This window comes from Notolepis coatsorum, assembly GCF_963971535.1.
Source record: "Notolepis coatsorum genome assembly, chromosome: 19".
Taxonomy (NCBI): Eukaryota; Metazoa; Chordata; class Actinopteri; order Aulopiformes; family Paralepididae; genus Notolepis; species Notolepis coatsorum.
The window spans coordinates 70,953,385-70,970,211 of NC_140183.1; the positions used below are offsets into that span (position 1 = coordinate 70,953,385).

At 43.5% G+C, this 16,827-nt stretch overlaps 1 protein-coding gene across 1 annotated transcript in view; it reads right to left on the bottom strand.

Annotated features, from left to right (window-relative positions):
* Positions 1-16,827, bottom strand: part of lars2 (leucyl-tRNA synthetase 2, mitochondrial) — a 175,418-nt gene that overhangs the window by 139,871 nt on the left and 18,720 nt on the right. The window contains 1 exon segment of the mRNA XM_084335979.1: positions 16,497-16,628. Coding sequence (XP_084192105.1) covers positions 16,497-16,628 — 132 coding nt within the window.

Below are 16,827 nucleotides of genomic sequence, written 5' to 3' on the forward strand. Positions count from 1 at the left end.
AGCGCACACACAAAAGAATACACGCACTGTATACGTTTGAAATGAATCGTTCCAGCAAAGTATGCTTCTATTATTCGAATGACTTGTTTTAATGGGTATCATAGTAGTAAGTCTTACTGTAGAACATGACATAATAGCATGATATCTGATTAGCCAATAATGTACGACGACCGCAATTGGCACTTGAAAAGTGTAAATCAGGGGTCTCAAACTCAATTTACCTGGGGGCCGCTGGAGGTAGAGTCTGGGTGAGGCTGGGCTGCATCAAATATTCCACAAAAAAAAGGTTTCAAGTATTCAAAAAAAAAGTACAACTGATCCAATCTTCTCAATCTTTAGCAATAACATTTCAGAACATGAACAGTTCTTCAGAACATGAACGGTTCTTCAGGCTTCTCAGTGGTGTCAGTGGACTCATCCACAGCTATGGAAATGCACTGTGCATTTTTTTTATTCTATCACAAAGCTATTCTATCAAATCACCAGCCAGTATTTCAGTTATTCTGGTTGCTGTGCGATCTGAGGGGGATTTGCTTTTGTTTGCCTTCAAACATAGTCTCCATCACTTCAGTCATACATTATTTTCAAATAGCTACCGTTTCTTGGCATATAGTCACATAATTGGTTTGGTGCTGGGACCAGGGGAGTAGCTGGGGGGGGGGGGGGGGGTTAGGATGATTCCAAGGGCCCAGCACTGGGGGGGGGGGGGGGGGGCCCAGAGAACACTATTATTATTAATATGGTTTTATTATTATCCTAAAGTAGTTAATGTAGATGACTCAAAAGTATAATTGCCTGTATTGTAAAAAAAATAGGTAAAAACCATATTATGCGTTTTCATCAATAAATAAATGCCCCACATTTTTTTATAGATTGGGGGCCCCACATTTTTTAATAGATTGGGGGCCCACAAATTGATTCTTTTATGGGGCCCAGAATCTCCAGCTACGCCCCTGGCTGGGACTCAGGATGAACGCATATTTTTCCGTCCATTCACCTTTGAATTGCAGTCGACTTTTCTTTTACTGACCATCTTTGAAAATGCCATATTTTTCTGCTGGCTGCCTGCTGGCGAAAATAGGCTAATAGCTACATTTATCTCACGGAGATAAAACTGGGAGCAACTTTACTGTCGATGCGCTGTCAACTCTCCTCCGACTTGAACTGAAAGAGAGAGACAACATGCAGTCCGTGAAGACCCGCCCTACTCCCCTACTCTGCCTCTGATTCGCAGACTGGGTGAGGGGGAAAAACGCTGACGGGACGCGTATGTGATTGGACCAGACTCGTACACACAGACAGACACTTGCAGCCGGACATGCAGAGCACTGCTCGCAGTCAGAGGAGATAGCGAGGATGCATTTGCTTCCACTTTACTTGATATCACTCCGGAATCACGTTTCAACCAAGTCACTAACATAACGTTGCTGTCATGAGCCTGCGCTATGGTAGCCTACAAGTGATAAAATAAATAAAACTTCCAACTCTCGCGCAACGACTCGGCAAACAGTTGCGTGCAGGCCGCATTAACACTACACTTTGATGTCCAGTAGGGGGCCGCAAAATATCATCCCGCGGGCCGCAATTGGCCCGTGGGCCGCGAGTTTGAGACCCCTGGTGTAAATGATGGATTAGTCAGTAGCAATTCATGACGGCTTGTTTAGCTCAACTGGTTAGTGTGCGGCCTGTGGAGCATATGGTCCCCAGTTCGAATCTCTTGCTTACTTTTTTGTTTTTGTAACGTTAAATAATGTATCCACTCTGGTGTCCCAAAAAGGACAATAACACCACCTTATGCATACTGCACCTTATGTGAATACTGTGAATACTGTATATTTCAGTTGGTTAGATAGTCAATTATATTGACTTATTTGTTTACACTGCTTGTGTTGTTTTTACTACCTGCTGCTATGATGCCTGAATTTCCCCAAGGGAATCAATAAAGGAATATCTTATCTTATCAACCAGAGTGGATAAATTAATTAACGTTACAGAAAAAAAAGAAGTATCCAAAAGATTCGAACTGGGGACCATATGCTCCACAGGCTGCGCACTAACCAGTTGAGCTAAACGAGCGGTCATGAATTGCTCCTGACTAATCCATCATTTACACTTTTCAAGTGCCAATTGCGGTCGTCGTGCATTATTGGCATTAATAAATCAGATATCATGCTATTATGTCATGTTCTACAGTAGGACTTATGATACCCATTAAAACAAGTAATTCGAATAATAGAAGCATACTTTGCTGGAACGATTCATTTCAAACGTATACAGCGTGTGTGCTTTTGTGTGTGCGCTCTCGCGCTGACTCGTTAAGCCTTTCCCTACGCATATTCATTTCTGGAGCATTTCTTTATCCACTCTGGTTGGATGGTGTATTGTACTAGCAAATCGCTTCCTGTTGAATGAATCGGTTGAGTGCAATGCCGACTCGCTACTTTCCCCCGTTCACTCGTCTTCACACAGCCTAGAATATGACACGCCCACTGTTGACGTCACGGTTCGCGAGGAAAAACCAACTATTTTTCGGTGCCAGCTGAGCACCGATTTATCACGTTCTGAACCAATTAATCCCGGTCTGAACGCGCCGGCCGGTGCGAGATTACGTTCGGGAACCGGCTCCAGCACGGAGCCTGGCCGGTGTAAAAGGGACATTTGTGTGTATGTGTGTGTGTGTGTGCTGATCAGGAAATAAGATAATCGATTTTTCAGCCCGCTTCTCTAGCGTGCATAAGTACACATATACTATCGATAATCTAGCGTTTATTTGAAAACGATTCATAAATAGGCCGAAAAATGACAATGTTTTTTGTGTATTCCAGTAAAGGGCGATTCCTGCAGAATCATTGCAGCTGGCTTGTGGGAGGCAAGAAACAGCGTTCGTGACAGGGGAGGGTTGAATTGGATGATACGAAATTGGGATGGGAGAAAATGTAGAAAATGGGAGAAAAAGTGGATCAAAAACAAAAAAAACAATTGTTTGTATTGAGCCGCATTGTAATTGTACCCATTCTGCAATGTTAAATAACGTTGTTTATCCATTCACTAGCTCTATTAAGCGATGATAGCTAGCCTAGCCACAATGCTATGGTCGCTGCCATTAACGTTAGCATGTAAGCTAACGACAACAACAATGGCGCCAAAACTTTTTCTAACAGGATGTGAGTGACAAAGCCTGAACAGGATATCACAGGTTCACCCTTCTCATTGGTTGAAAATGGCCTTCGTGCATGATGATATACTATCGATAATCTAGCGTTTATTTGAAAACTATTCATAAATCAGCAGAAAAATTACAACATGTTTTGTGTATTCCACTAAAGGGCTATTATCGTGTCTTTATCTGGAATTACTAGAAATCTCTAAAACTATACTCGTATTCAAAACGGTATAAAACGGAAATGTACCAATGAAAAAACAATCCGTTTTGACTGCAAGCAAGTCATTGATAAGCGACGGGTGTATTAGACCCATAGCCATAATTTAAGATATAGTTTAAGCGTTCGCAAATATCCCCGTCCTCCCATTGACTAAAGCGCTGGCCTACAAGCCCTAATTTGGTCATATGGGCGTGGCTCTGAATGAGTTAAGTGCAGACTGAACTTGGAAAGTGTTTTAATTCCCCGGCTTCTTGGAATGATCTTCAACTCACGCAAAAAAATACCCCACTTAACTCATTGGACGCCAGACCCGAGGATAGTTGGGTTATCTCGCCAGCGGTTGAGCGCCATACCTGAGTAGTCAGGTTTTCATCATGTAGTAGAAAATGTATAGTTTATATACCATAAGATCATAATTACATAATTACTATTGATCTACAAATCAGTGATATCAGCTTCCCTTCGAGCTCTGTAACATATTAACGTTTTTTTTTTTTTGATCAAATTTTTTTTATTATTAATTACATGAAACAGGACAACACAATAACCACAGTAACAAAAAACATAACTTTCACAGGAGAATAACAAACAATAATAATACAGAATAATAAATTATAAAGACAAAAAGAAAAAGAAACAGCGTCCAACCTATCAAATATAGATGGCTACTTCAATAACAAAAAGGGTCTTCAAAACATGGCAACCTTTCCCCACCTTTACAAAGTGGAGTGACTTAAAAGATTGTTTATGAGAGTGTTGCCGCAGATTTACTGTAGATAGCCTAGGTCCCTTACACATGTTCAAGACTGCCAAACTTGCAGAAGGTAAAGTGTAAGAAGAAAGAAATTCTTCCTCCAAGTTGGTTGACAGGTCAATCAGTCTGTCAATATTAGTCTCTTGGGGAGATGGCATGTGAGTTGACATATAGCGCAGAATAGCTAAATACCAACCCCCCCTAAAATCCCCCCAGTCAAAGTTAAGAAGGACAAGACAAAAACCAAGACAGACAAGACATTTCCTCCTCCCCCTCCCCAGAGACCGCCGGACCCCCCCGATCAAGCGCCCCAACCCCGCTCAGCCGCACACTGCGGTCTTTACCTTCTCAGCTGCTGCGAACCACAGGTCAATTCCAGCCTGCCCTACCCCGATCACCCGGGCCGTGGATATCTCAAGATAAATCACATCCAATAGAGTTAGGGACCAGTTAATCATTGTAAGCTTCTCAGGCTCCTTCCATCTCATTGCTATTAGCTTCTTCGCTGCTGTGACGCCCGCTAGGACAACCCTTTTCAGTTGTACGGACGCGGGTAGTGTCGTTATATCGTTCAGGAGTAGCGTAACAGCTGTGAATGGGATAGTTAAGCCACACAGATCTGAAAGTTTGTCCGTTATTGACCTCCAGAAGCGGGCCACTGGTGGGCAATCCCAATACATATGCATATAAGTGCCAGTGGCCTTTTGAGAGCACAAAGTGCACCGAGAGTCGGTTATCAGTCCCATAGCAAATAGCTTCCTAGGTGTAAGATAGGTCCTATGAATATAATTAAAATTAATTTGCTGGTGATTGGGGTTGCGGGAAGATAATGCCACATTTGCCCAAACATCATCCCAGTCAAACTCGGGGTCCAACTCCGGTATATCCACACGCCAGATTGTATCCAATGATAAATTTTTATACGTGGATTGAATTAAGAGCGTATAAAAGTCGGAGACAAACCCTCTGGATGTCGTCCTGTCCACTATGAGCCTGAGGAAGGGGTGTGGGTGCAAGGCTTGAGCCCACGGTACGCCATGCGCCCTCAGTGCTGACCTTAGTTGAAGGTAAAGAAAGAAGGACTCGCCGGGTAGATCATAAAATTCTCTTAAGTCCTGAAACGCACGGAGGCCGTTCTTATCATAAATATCCTCCAGAGTATGCACTCCCCTCCTTTGCCATTGAGGAATATTAACCGGCTTGTGTCCAACAAGTAATTGCTGGTTATTAAAAATTGGAGAGTCCAGGTGCCAAGGGCATTTAACCCCACACGACCTCTGTACATTACGCCACGTTTGGATCACGTGAGTTATGATCGGTCCATACCTCAGCCGGCATTTCGCAATAGAGACAGTGGAGTACACTACATCCTGTAATCTTAGCGGAGACACCGCCGCCGCTTCTAAGGAGCGCCACGATACAGCCTCTACAGGGTCTAGCCAGCACATCAAAGGTCTCAGTGAAAAGGACCAGAAATACAGTTTAAAATCAGGGATTGCGAGGCCCCCATCTTGTTTCCTACGTTGAGTAGTAGCCCTTTTGATTCTCGGGCGTTTGTTATTCCAGACAAACTTAGATACCATCGATTGTACCTTGCGCCAGTGGTCTATTGGAGGGGGCAGGGGGAGCATTGAGCTAATAAAATTTATCCTAGGCAGGATGTTCATTTTGATTATGGAAGCCCGGGCTTGTAAGGAGTTAGGAAGGGACGACCACCTGTCTAGATCCTGGCGTATTTTATCATAAGTACCCGTGAAGTTGTACTTAGTAGTTTGGTTCAGCGTGGGGAATATCTCTATGCCCAGGTATTTGAAATGTTCTACTATGGGGATATCAGCTGGTAGTCGTACCGCCTTGGCCAGTTCATTAAGAGGTAGGCAGGCTGATTTGTTCCAGTTAATCTTAAAACCTGACAATTTACCAAAGTCGTCGATTATCCTCAATAATTTTGTGGCCGACCGGGAGGGGTCGTCCATGAAAATCAGCAGGTCATCCGCATAGAGAGCAATTTTGTGTGGAGTATTGTTGACCATTATGGGGACGATGTCCTCCGATTGCCTAATAAATTGGGCCAAAGGTTCGAGGGAAAGCGCGAACAGTCCCGGGCTCAGAGGGCAACCCTGTCTAGAAGATCTGGAGACTGGAAAGAGTGTGGAACAGTTTTTGCCTGTCAGTATCATCGCAGACGGCGAGGCATACAGGACTTTAATCATATGAATAAAACTCTTTCCAAGACCCATGACCTCAAGTACCTTCCACAGATATGACCACTCAAGTCTGTCAAACGCCTTCATGGCATCCAAAGACAGAACTGTGGATGGAGTTGTATTGTCTTTACTGTTATCGATTACATGCAACAGCCTCCTAAGATTATCTGCAGCCAGACGCCCCGGGATAAAACCAGTTTGATCGCAGTGTACCAATACAGACATAAATCTCTGCAGGCGACGGGCCAGCACCTTGGCAAACACCTTTAAATCGGCCCCGAGAAGACTCAAGGGTCTATAGCTACCACAATCATTGGGATCTTTGTCCTTTTTGAGAAGTAAAGAAATCAACGCCATATTGACATCTCTTGAGAACTCCCCTTGTTCGATAGCGTAATTGATCATATCGAGCATCAATGGACCCAGTTGGTCCCAGAAAGCTAAATACACTTCGGGTGGAATACCATCCCAGCCTGGCGCCTTACCCCTCTGCATTTCAACAATAGTCTCCCTCAATTCTACGAGAGTAATCGGTCTCCCCAGTTCCTTGGCCTCTTCCTCAGAAATGTGGGGTATCTCAAGCCCGCCAATGAACGATTCAAATCTAGAGTCATCCAGATTACCCTCTGAGCTATATAACTGTGAGTAAAACTCTTTAAAAGTGTCATTGATCTTTTTCGAATCAGTAGTGACTGCACCCTGGCTCGTCCTAATCGAGGGGATATCTGAGAAATGATCATTTGATCGTATTTTCATTGCCAATAGATGGCTAGGTCTGGAGCCGTGAAAATAGTAATTTTGTCTTGTCCTGTGTATCAAAAACTCAGACTGTTGTTTAAGTATGGAGTTTATTTCTTTTTTGACTATCTTACGTTGTGTGTTTAGTCGTTCATTATAGTCAGTTTGCAAGGATGCGTATAGGTCCGCATATAATGATTCCAGTCCTTCTAGCTTTTTTGACCGGGATTTTCGCAAATTGGAGGCAAATAGTGTGACATGACCCCTGATGAATCCTTTCAATGCGTTCCACAGGACCCTAGGGTCTTCTACTGTGCCAACGTTGATCTGCAAAAATTCAGCTAGTTTACTCCTGAACTCAGAACAGAAGTCATCGTTCTTTAGCAAGGTCGAATTAAAACGCCATCTGGGAGCTCTTGCGGAGAGCCTGCCAAAGGTTGCCGTAAGGAAAATCCCCTTGTGGTCTGAGAGAGCCAAGGGAACCAATGAGACATCGAAACTATCAAACATATTAGGGGACGCGAATGCATAGTCAATTCGAGAGAAGCTTTTGTGTCTGGCTGACAGGTGAGAGTAATCTCTGAGGGTGGGGTTGCATAAGCGCCAGAGGTCTGAGAGCCCCGTGTCTTTGGCCCACATCCTGAGGGCCTTAGAGGCCCGTTTCTGGTCGCTCGTTTCAGAGGGCCCAGACCTATCCATCTCCGCATCCCAGCACGCATTAAAATCGCCACCCACAATGAGAGCGTATCCATTAAGTTCCAACATATTCTTCGTGATTGTATTATAGAACGCTGAATCAAATGTGTTAGGAGCATACAATGCTATTATAGCCATCTTCCTATGCAAGAATTCAACTTTTGCTATAGTAATCCTTCCCTCCGTGTCCGACCATACATCCAAGATTTTGATATCAAGGTTACGTCTTGTAACTATGACTACTCCTTTCGTCTTATCATCGGCTGAGGATGCGGAGATAACGTGATATTGTCGATTTGCCAGTCTTGACACGTCACCTACCATTAAATGCGTCTCACTAAGGAGAGCAAGGTCAATATTTCTCCTCTTCAATAGCCAAAGGACACTGGCACGCTTGTGTGGGGCGTTAAGCCCTCCTGCGTTCCAAATTAAAATATTCAATTTAGCCATGGTCGAGCTTGTATAAGTGCGTAGAGAACATACCCGTGCAGCCAGGCTGAGTACAGAGGTGCCGATCCCGGCGGGCCCGGACGGTCAATCCCAGGAGTTCAGAGGAGGAACACTTACACATATATAAGACAACAGTACATAGAACACATAAAAATACCACCCCAGCTACAACCCCCCCTCCTTCTACTCTAAACCCTAACCCACCCGTCCTACTATAAGTTCCTCTATACCCACTCTCCAATCCCCACCCTATGCCCCACCCACTGAGGATGGTCATCTTCCTATCACTTCCCACTAGAGACATGGATCAATAAGACGCTTCCCACTCCCACCCCCCTCTAGATAAACCCCTGAGTAAACCCCCACTAGTCCAATAAACACAAATAATAATAAAATAAAATTCAATAAAGATATCGGTCGAAAACCACCTGAGCCCTGGCCCCAACATGAGAAAACCATAATGGTAAAAATAGCCATTATTAAATAATAACTCCGCATCAACCTGCAGCCCTCTATTTCGGAATCTGCGCTTCAACATCACATTGTTATAGCCCAAAAAGGTATAGGAAAATTCAATACAAAATTAAATTAAAGCATCCCAGCCGATAGTCTAAGGCAGGTTCGGGTCACAGGTTAATTGTGCAAAATTGTGTGAACAGTGTCAATTAAACAATGACAAAAAAAAAGGAGGAAGGGAAAAAAAAAGGTTATGGTCAAAGTGCACCCCTTTAGCCGTCCCTCTGATCAGGCACAACGGCTGAAATGACCCAACCTATGTAAGATTAGAATTAAACACAATCATTCATTAATCAATCCGGGGATGGTAATAGGCAACACCTGACACCACCTGTCATCATACATTGTTTCAATAAAGATATCGGTCGGAGCAGTTAGTCCAAGGTAGGATCGAATCACATTTAAATTGCTCATTCAAATGCCATTAAAACATATAGGAAAATTCAATACAAAATTAAATTAAAGCATCCCAGCCGATAGTCCAAGGCAGGTTCGGGTCACAGGTTAATTGCTCATTCAATTGCCCTTAAAACAGCGACACTAATTATTATATAATTACTCAGCATCAACCTGTAACCATCTACCCTGGAGTCTGCATATTAATGTATCAACGTTATAGCATAAGTGCCTCACGGAAAATTCAAAACAAAATTAAGGCTTGTCAGTAGTTAGTCCAAGGTAGAACCGGATCACATTTAAATCGCGCATATAGATGACATAAAAACAGCGACAGTAGGAAAGAAAAAAGAAAGGAAGAGAGGGTAATGACTAGAGTGCAAGCCATATAACCATATAGCCATTAAGTGCAAGCCATACCCGACCCAACCTGTTATCAAATATTGTTTATGCATATTCAACCGACCTTGGTATCTACTTTGGATCACCAAAGCTCAAAACAACCTGGATATAAAAATAAAAAGCATACCAGAAGTTAGTTAGGGACTCGGTCACTCTTGAACTGTGCAAACCAATGTCCCTTTGAACAGCAACAGCAACCAAAATACGTAACCATTAACGAATGTCTCAGCGCAGACCATAGTCGAAGCCCGCTGGCTAGCCCGAGGCTAGCGCGTAAGCTAGTGACGAATCCGGATAGCACGTTAGCCTACTATGTACATTGTTCAGCTAGCTCGTTAGCTTCCAAAGAGGCGATACACAAGTACGACCATGAGGTCAGCTTTAGCAAGTAACAGAAGTCATTGGGAAGCCCCGCTAGTTGGATGGGCAGAGGACAGTTAGCATGTCTGGGCATGACAGCAAGTGTTTGTGAATAGTCGACCTAATCAATGTATATAGGCCCAAACCGCCAAGTCACTCACCCTCCATAGATATCAAGCAACAGACTCGGGTGTCTTCGCGAGATATTCCTTCGCTTTAGCCAACGACCAAAACAAACGCTGACCACCGACCTTCTCCAACACAGATAGTTTCGCGGGAGCGAATAACGTGGGCCTCAGGCCTAGTCTCCATAGCTTAGTCAGGACCACCTTGTACTCGGCTCTCTGAGCTTGAACCTCCGGTGTAAAGTCCTCGAAAATGGCCACTTTGTGATCGCCAAACCTCAGAGTACCCCTTCTGGTACGAGCCGACCGCATGATGATTTCTCTCTGTTGGAGTCTGTTCAGCTTGACTATGATGGGCCTCGGTTCTTTGTTCACGCCGGGAGAAAACCTGCCCGCTCTGTAAGCCGACTCACAGATAGGAGGCGAGGGGAGGACGTCCGTCCCTAGTATCTTCTGCAGCAGTTCGGGCATGGTCTCAGAGAGACGGCCTTCACCGCTGGTCTCCGGTACTCCAACAATCCTGACGTTGTGGCGTCTATCCCGGGACTGCATCTCCTCCATCGCCGACTGTAGTTTGTTGACTTCAGCCTGCCTAGCCAGCAGGGCGGATTCAAGACCCGCCATCTTCTCACATTGTGATGATACCTCCGTCGTTAGCATGGCTAGTTCGTTAGCATTAGCCGATGAGGCAGCGTGAATCGTCTCCATCTTGTCTGTCAGCGGGACTACCGCCAGCCGTATTTCTTCTGATATCTCACGACGGAGGCTGATACAGAAATCCGCCAGCACTTGCTTCTGTGCTTCAGCGATGCGTGCCTCAGAGTCTGCGTGTACTTTCTTCTGTGCTTCAGCGATGCGTGTCTCAGATTCTGCGTGTAGCTTGGTCATGACCAAGAGCACAGCTTCGCTTAACTCCCCGACAGCGGGAGACGGTACGGCCATGCTCGGCGGTGTCGGTGTCGTGCCTAACTCTTTCATGGCTCTGGTTTCCACCCCCGCCATCGTAGAAAGTCGAAAAAAGTTGATGAATGTATACTAAACACGACGACCTAGCAAACAGATAAAAAACAAATAAAAATAAAATAAAGACTAATGGGGAGAAACGTATATTCAGCACGGTAGAAGGGAGCTCATGTGAAAACACGTCTACTCCATGATCGCTCAGCTCCGCCCCCCCTGTAACATATTAACGTTAACAGACCTCTGTGGGAAGGGTTGTGTTTATCTTCATCAAACAATATTCAAGGTAGAATGTGTACAAAAGCAGGACATGATGACATAACCCAGAACATTAAAGCCAGGTCATCAGGACCAGGGGGGCCTCGTCAAAAGCCCAATGACCTTTATCGATGATGTAAGATCGTATGATTTGAGGGAAGACACGCCTGTTTAAACTTGTCATCTTGTCATGTGATCAGCTGTTCTTGAATGTCTATAAATATCAATGTAATATGAAAGACCGGGCTTCTCTTCCTTCTGCCGGTCCGGTTCTGTTCTGTTCCGTCTTGAACTTCAGTGCTTTAAATTGAATAAACTACTGTCGATATAATTAAGACCAGCCTCGTCTACTTTCCTTAAGAAGCTCCATTCTCCTCCAATCGTTATTTCTTTTATTCGATTTTTTTATTAATTTCAGGCACACGGACCTCTGGGTTACCATAGGAAATCATTCTGAGATCGCTAGAGTGCAATACCGGCCGCATATTCTTTTTGGGATACCTCCTAGTAAAGGTAAGGACTATATGACAATAATAATAATGCAGGACCTCTTTTAGAGAGAGGTCTTTATTCGGCATGCAACGACACAACGACATGCAATGGGCGGCACAGTCACACACAGAGGAATACACACACACACACACACACACATGCAATTGTCTCTCAGGGTCGCCGATGCGATTGAGCTCTGCTCTTAAGCCATCCCATCGCCCTTCTCCCCAAGGGCTGCCGGGAGCAGACAGGGCGTCGGTGAGGGCCGTGCCCGGGGACTAATCCAAGTGCTCCTGCCCGTCTTCGTCAGGGACGCGGCAGCGTCAGCGATCTGTTGTGCATGTTTTTCCATTGGGTTTCTCTTATCGGGGGGGGGGGGGGGGGGGACCCTTGCAAGCACGGGGAGAACATGCAAACTCCACACAGAAAGGCCTGGGAGATCCCCACCTGGGTACCTGGCATCGCGGAAACCTGGTCCCCAAGCGGGAATGGAACCCTGGACCTTCTTGCTGTGAGGCGACAGTTTGAAAGGAAAACTCCAACATTTGGGGAAATTAGCTTATTTGGCATCTACCCTGGAGTTAGACAAGAAGATGCATACCCTTTTTCTTCTCTGTGCATGCAGTAGGAGTAGGAAGACACGCACCGTTAGCCTAGCTTAGCGTCAGTCACTGGAAGTAGGTTCCTCCATTAGCCTAGTTCCAAACGTCTTCCTACTCCTACTGCATGCACAGAGAAGAAAAAGGTATGCATCTTCTTGTCTAACTCCAGGGTTCCCAAAATGTTGGAGTGTTAAGATACATACCTTTTTCTTCTCTGTGCATGCAGTAGGAGTAGGAAGACGCGCACCGTTAGCCTAGCTTAGCATCAGTCACTGGAAGTAGGTTCCTCCATTAGCCTAGTTCCCAACGTCTTCCTACTCCTACTGCATGCACAGAAAAGAAAAAGATATGTATCTTCCTGTCTAACTCCAGGGTAGATGGCAAATAAGCTAATTTCCCAAAATGTTGGAATTTTCCTTTAACCACTACACCACCGTGCCACTCTACTTTGATCCAACCATGATTTCACATCGATCGCAACGATCATATTTAATGTACTCCAAAACGTATGCCGTTGGTGACAATCAAAGCATCAAAAAACTACCCCCCTCCCCTTTCATGCATTCATGATGAAACATAATACCTATTATATACCTTTGAATTCGAAATAATAGCGTGTCCATGCGAGCAACGCCAACGCTTTTAGCAAAATTCACGTATTCACTGTTTTTATACACTGTTTTTATACACCTGCTTTTATCTAATCACGCTCATATTTAATATTGATGGGTATGATTCAATTGAATTTTATCATGTACTTATTTTTAATTCATGATGCAGACATAACGTGTAATAACTGTATGGGAACGGTCAATGTCTGTATACTATGTGAGCTGCGAGATACCCTGAATTTCCCCAAGGGGATTAATAAAGTATCTATCTATCTATCTATCTATCTATCTATCTATCTATCTATCTATCTATCTATCTATCTATCTTGCTCCATAGCGCCGTTTTCAGGAATTAGCCAGGATCACTCTGAAACTATACAATATTCACCACGGTACGTATAACACGAGAACGTATACATGAACAAATGTATGCTTTTTTCACATGTTGAACGATGGATAGTTGATGTCAAATGAGCCATAGCATTGTCTCCATAGCTATAATATAGAATATAGATATAGCCCTGCAAACACCGCCATCCCTATCTCTTAGAGCGGTGGCGCAGTAGGAACAAAGATGGCTAGACCCGGTGGCGCTGAAAGGGTTAACCTATGTACAATTAAAAAATATGATTACAAATATCTGCTTCAGTTTGTAACCGTTTATATAAAAAGCTAAATATATATACATATATATATATCTTTTTGATTTATAAACAGTTACAAACTAAAGCAGATATTTGTAATCATATTTTTTAAATGTTTCTAATTATTTAAACAGATTTTCTTTTCCTTATCTTTATTTTATGTTGTTTATTATGTTTTTTTTTTTTTATTATGTACCTGTTTCATCTGTTTTTTGTAAGCTCTGCACATTGTAAATGAGGGCCACCCTCAATGATTTACAGAGATCTAAATAAAGGTTTGAATTAATGGCTTGCCGTGAGGTGCGTTTGAGTATGTTACAAAAGCACTATACAAATAAAAACGTGTTGTTATTATTATCATTATCACTAATAGTAGCTGTAGCAGCAATAGTGGCTTCTGTAGCAGAAGTGTAAGTGGAGGAGAGGGTGAGAGCCATGGCCACTCTTGGAGAGCCACTCAAGAGAAGGAAGGCTTTTATGCCCTCTAGGAGGTATTGAGATAAAAGTGATCTCACAACATGGTCACAGCTGGTAACTTGGAAACAGGTTACCTTGACCATGGAGCCATACCCAGCCTTTGTTTGTTTTGTTTTATTTAGATCCCAATTAGCATTTGCATAGCAGCAGCTATTCTTCCTGGGGTCCAATAACTTACACGACACAAAGATATACATTCACACTCATCACAATATATTGACAAAACACATTCAAATAACAAACACTGCAATTAGACAAAGCAAATAAGACAGGCTCCGACTGGATCCATCATATCATTTAACATAGATAGCCCATGAAACCTTACTCCCCAATGATGACGTCAGAGCAAACAATCAAACACCTGCATTCGAAAACCTCAACAGAACATTCAAATGTGAGAAACCAAAAAATATATATATTCGGTACAGCCCTATTATTTACATTTTTTTTTAATAATAATCTTTAATATTTTCTTAAAACCATATATTATTATGTTGCGTAATATGATTTTGAAGTAAATTCCATTTAACATTGCTCTGTTACGATTGCTAGTTGAAATTATGGCTTGGATAGAATGTACGAATGTACGTTACGGCTACATGTAATGGCTGGTTAAGAACGTAAATCAATATTGTAACTGAGGGGTACAATTCCCTGACTGTATTACTAGATATGATACTTACTACCACTACCTTTGTACTTAATATTCGGCCACCCAGTACACGGCATAAATATATTATCATGAACACTCTCACGTAGATGAAACGGATCCAACACAAATGTACGAATTAGAAACAGGTCTTTATTTCTACACAGCGATGGTGTGTAGAATAAGCACTTAATCACTTAATTACATTTATGAATTGAAATAGTATGCACTTTTATGGCAAGGAGTATTCGTCGGTATATCAATAGAGAATGTCCAATCTCTGAAGGCGCAGGTGGTAAATATACGACCTGGAATAGTTAAGGAATAACAGCAATGATACTTTAATGATTATACTAGATACACTAGAGGGGGTTAATCCGGTCGCTTGTAAGCCGACAGGAGTAGGAGGGGGGGGGGGGGTAGAATCCGGCTGCCTCGTCCGGCCAAGGGTATCCCAGGTGAACCCACTGTAGTGCCGTTCAATGCGCCGGCGATCCTTGGACCACAGATGAAAGCAGGTGGACTCTTTGTGGGCCGGCTCTCTCCGGTCCACGGGGGAGAGACGTGAAGCGACCTCGTCTTGCAGAGCGTCTCCTCACCTTGCGTCCTCTCCAGGGGGGGGGGGGTTCCAACACACGGCAGTGTCGGGGGTCTTTATCCATAGAATAATCAAAGTATCCAAAGCATAATCCGTGCCTGGGAAGGCGGGCTGTCGTCGGTAGAATAATCCGGTATACAGGTCCACTCGCTCGTCGGCTCTGGGGCTCCTCGGGTGCAGCTTCACATAGGGTCAACCACCCTGGGTAAGCAGCCAGTTCTCTGCCCGAAACGATGGGGTACTGACTACGGTAGTATTCTCACCGCACGAAGCACTATATATTAACAGACTATTATTAGCTTAATAGACTACGTCCAACTCGACGATATAGTGCCAAATATGACTATTCAAATATTAATATACACGATGTCTCAATACCGATGGTAGGCGAACTTGGCCTTACTCCCACACGTGGCGTCGCGGGGAGGCTTTACGTCTGTGACTCTATTGGAGGGTAAGAAACTGGACTGAAAAGAAAGTCCTACTTTAGTAGCGCAGTATATATACGCACTATGAACAAATAGTCCCATTAGTGGTGCGGTAGCCAGATTCCTACGCGGAACTAGGACTTGTACGTACATGTCGAGCGGTACGTTTGAACTGGGTCTGAGGGGTATGGCAGCCTGGCACCAAGGTCTCGACCAATAGTAGAATGGAGACTATTATGGGATGTTCAGTAGGCTAGAATGGATATTCAATGCATATTGTACAAGGAATATACAAGGGATATCAGGGAATATTAGAGAATATACAAATACAATTAAATATATATATATAAATATATATATTCGGTTTAATCTGGCCCTTCACAACAAATATGGTGGCTAGTTATTATGTTAAGATATCTAAGTTATCTAAGTTGCTCAAGAAAATAACCATAAAAAATTAAATGCAGCAGTCAAAATTCTAAAAAGGAAGAGACCGGTCTTATTTTCTCCTTTGTACTATTGCTTTTTAAATTAAAAGTAATTTCTTATCCGAATACTCGATTACTAAAATAATCCATAGCTGCAGCGCTACCATACAATAAAATAAAACCAATCAAAACTTTAAACTCATAGTCTTCATTCGAATCACAGGGCTTCTCCCCCTTTTCATACCAATGTTATGTGCGTTCTACACTGTGGTTCAGTGGTGGCAACAAAGGTAATGTGATATGGAGTTGGAGTCCATCGTACCTGGTGTCCTCTCATCCTCTGGAAGTGTGTAATTGTGTCACTGATGGTGTACACACGCACGTGTCCCATGTGGAGACGCCCGGACGGATATGGAAACATGGAGAGAACATAGAACTTCTTCCTGCGGGAACCCTAGGGGAAAGAAAGAATATTATAGACCCCAACCATAGAAAGAGTATGATTAGAGATGGAAGGTATACCGAACATGAAGGTATACCGTCATGGATCCTAGCTCTATTGACAAGCTTTGTATGTATTCTGAGGGTTAAGTCATTAACTCGTCCTAACTAATTATTGTGAGTTCGCATTATGTTTTTGAAGGGATCAACCG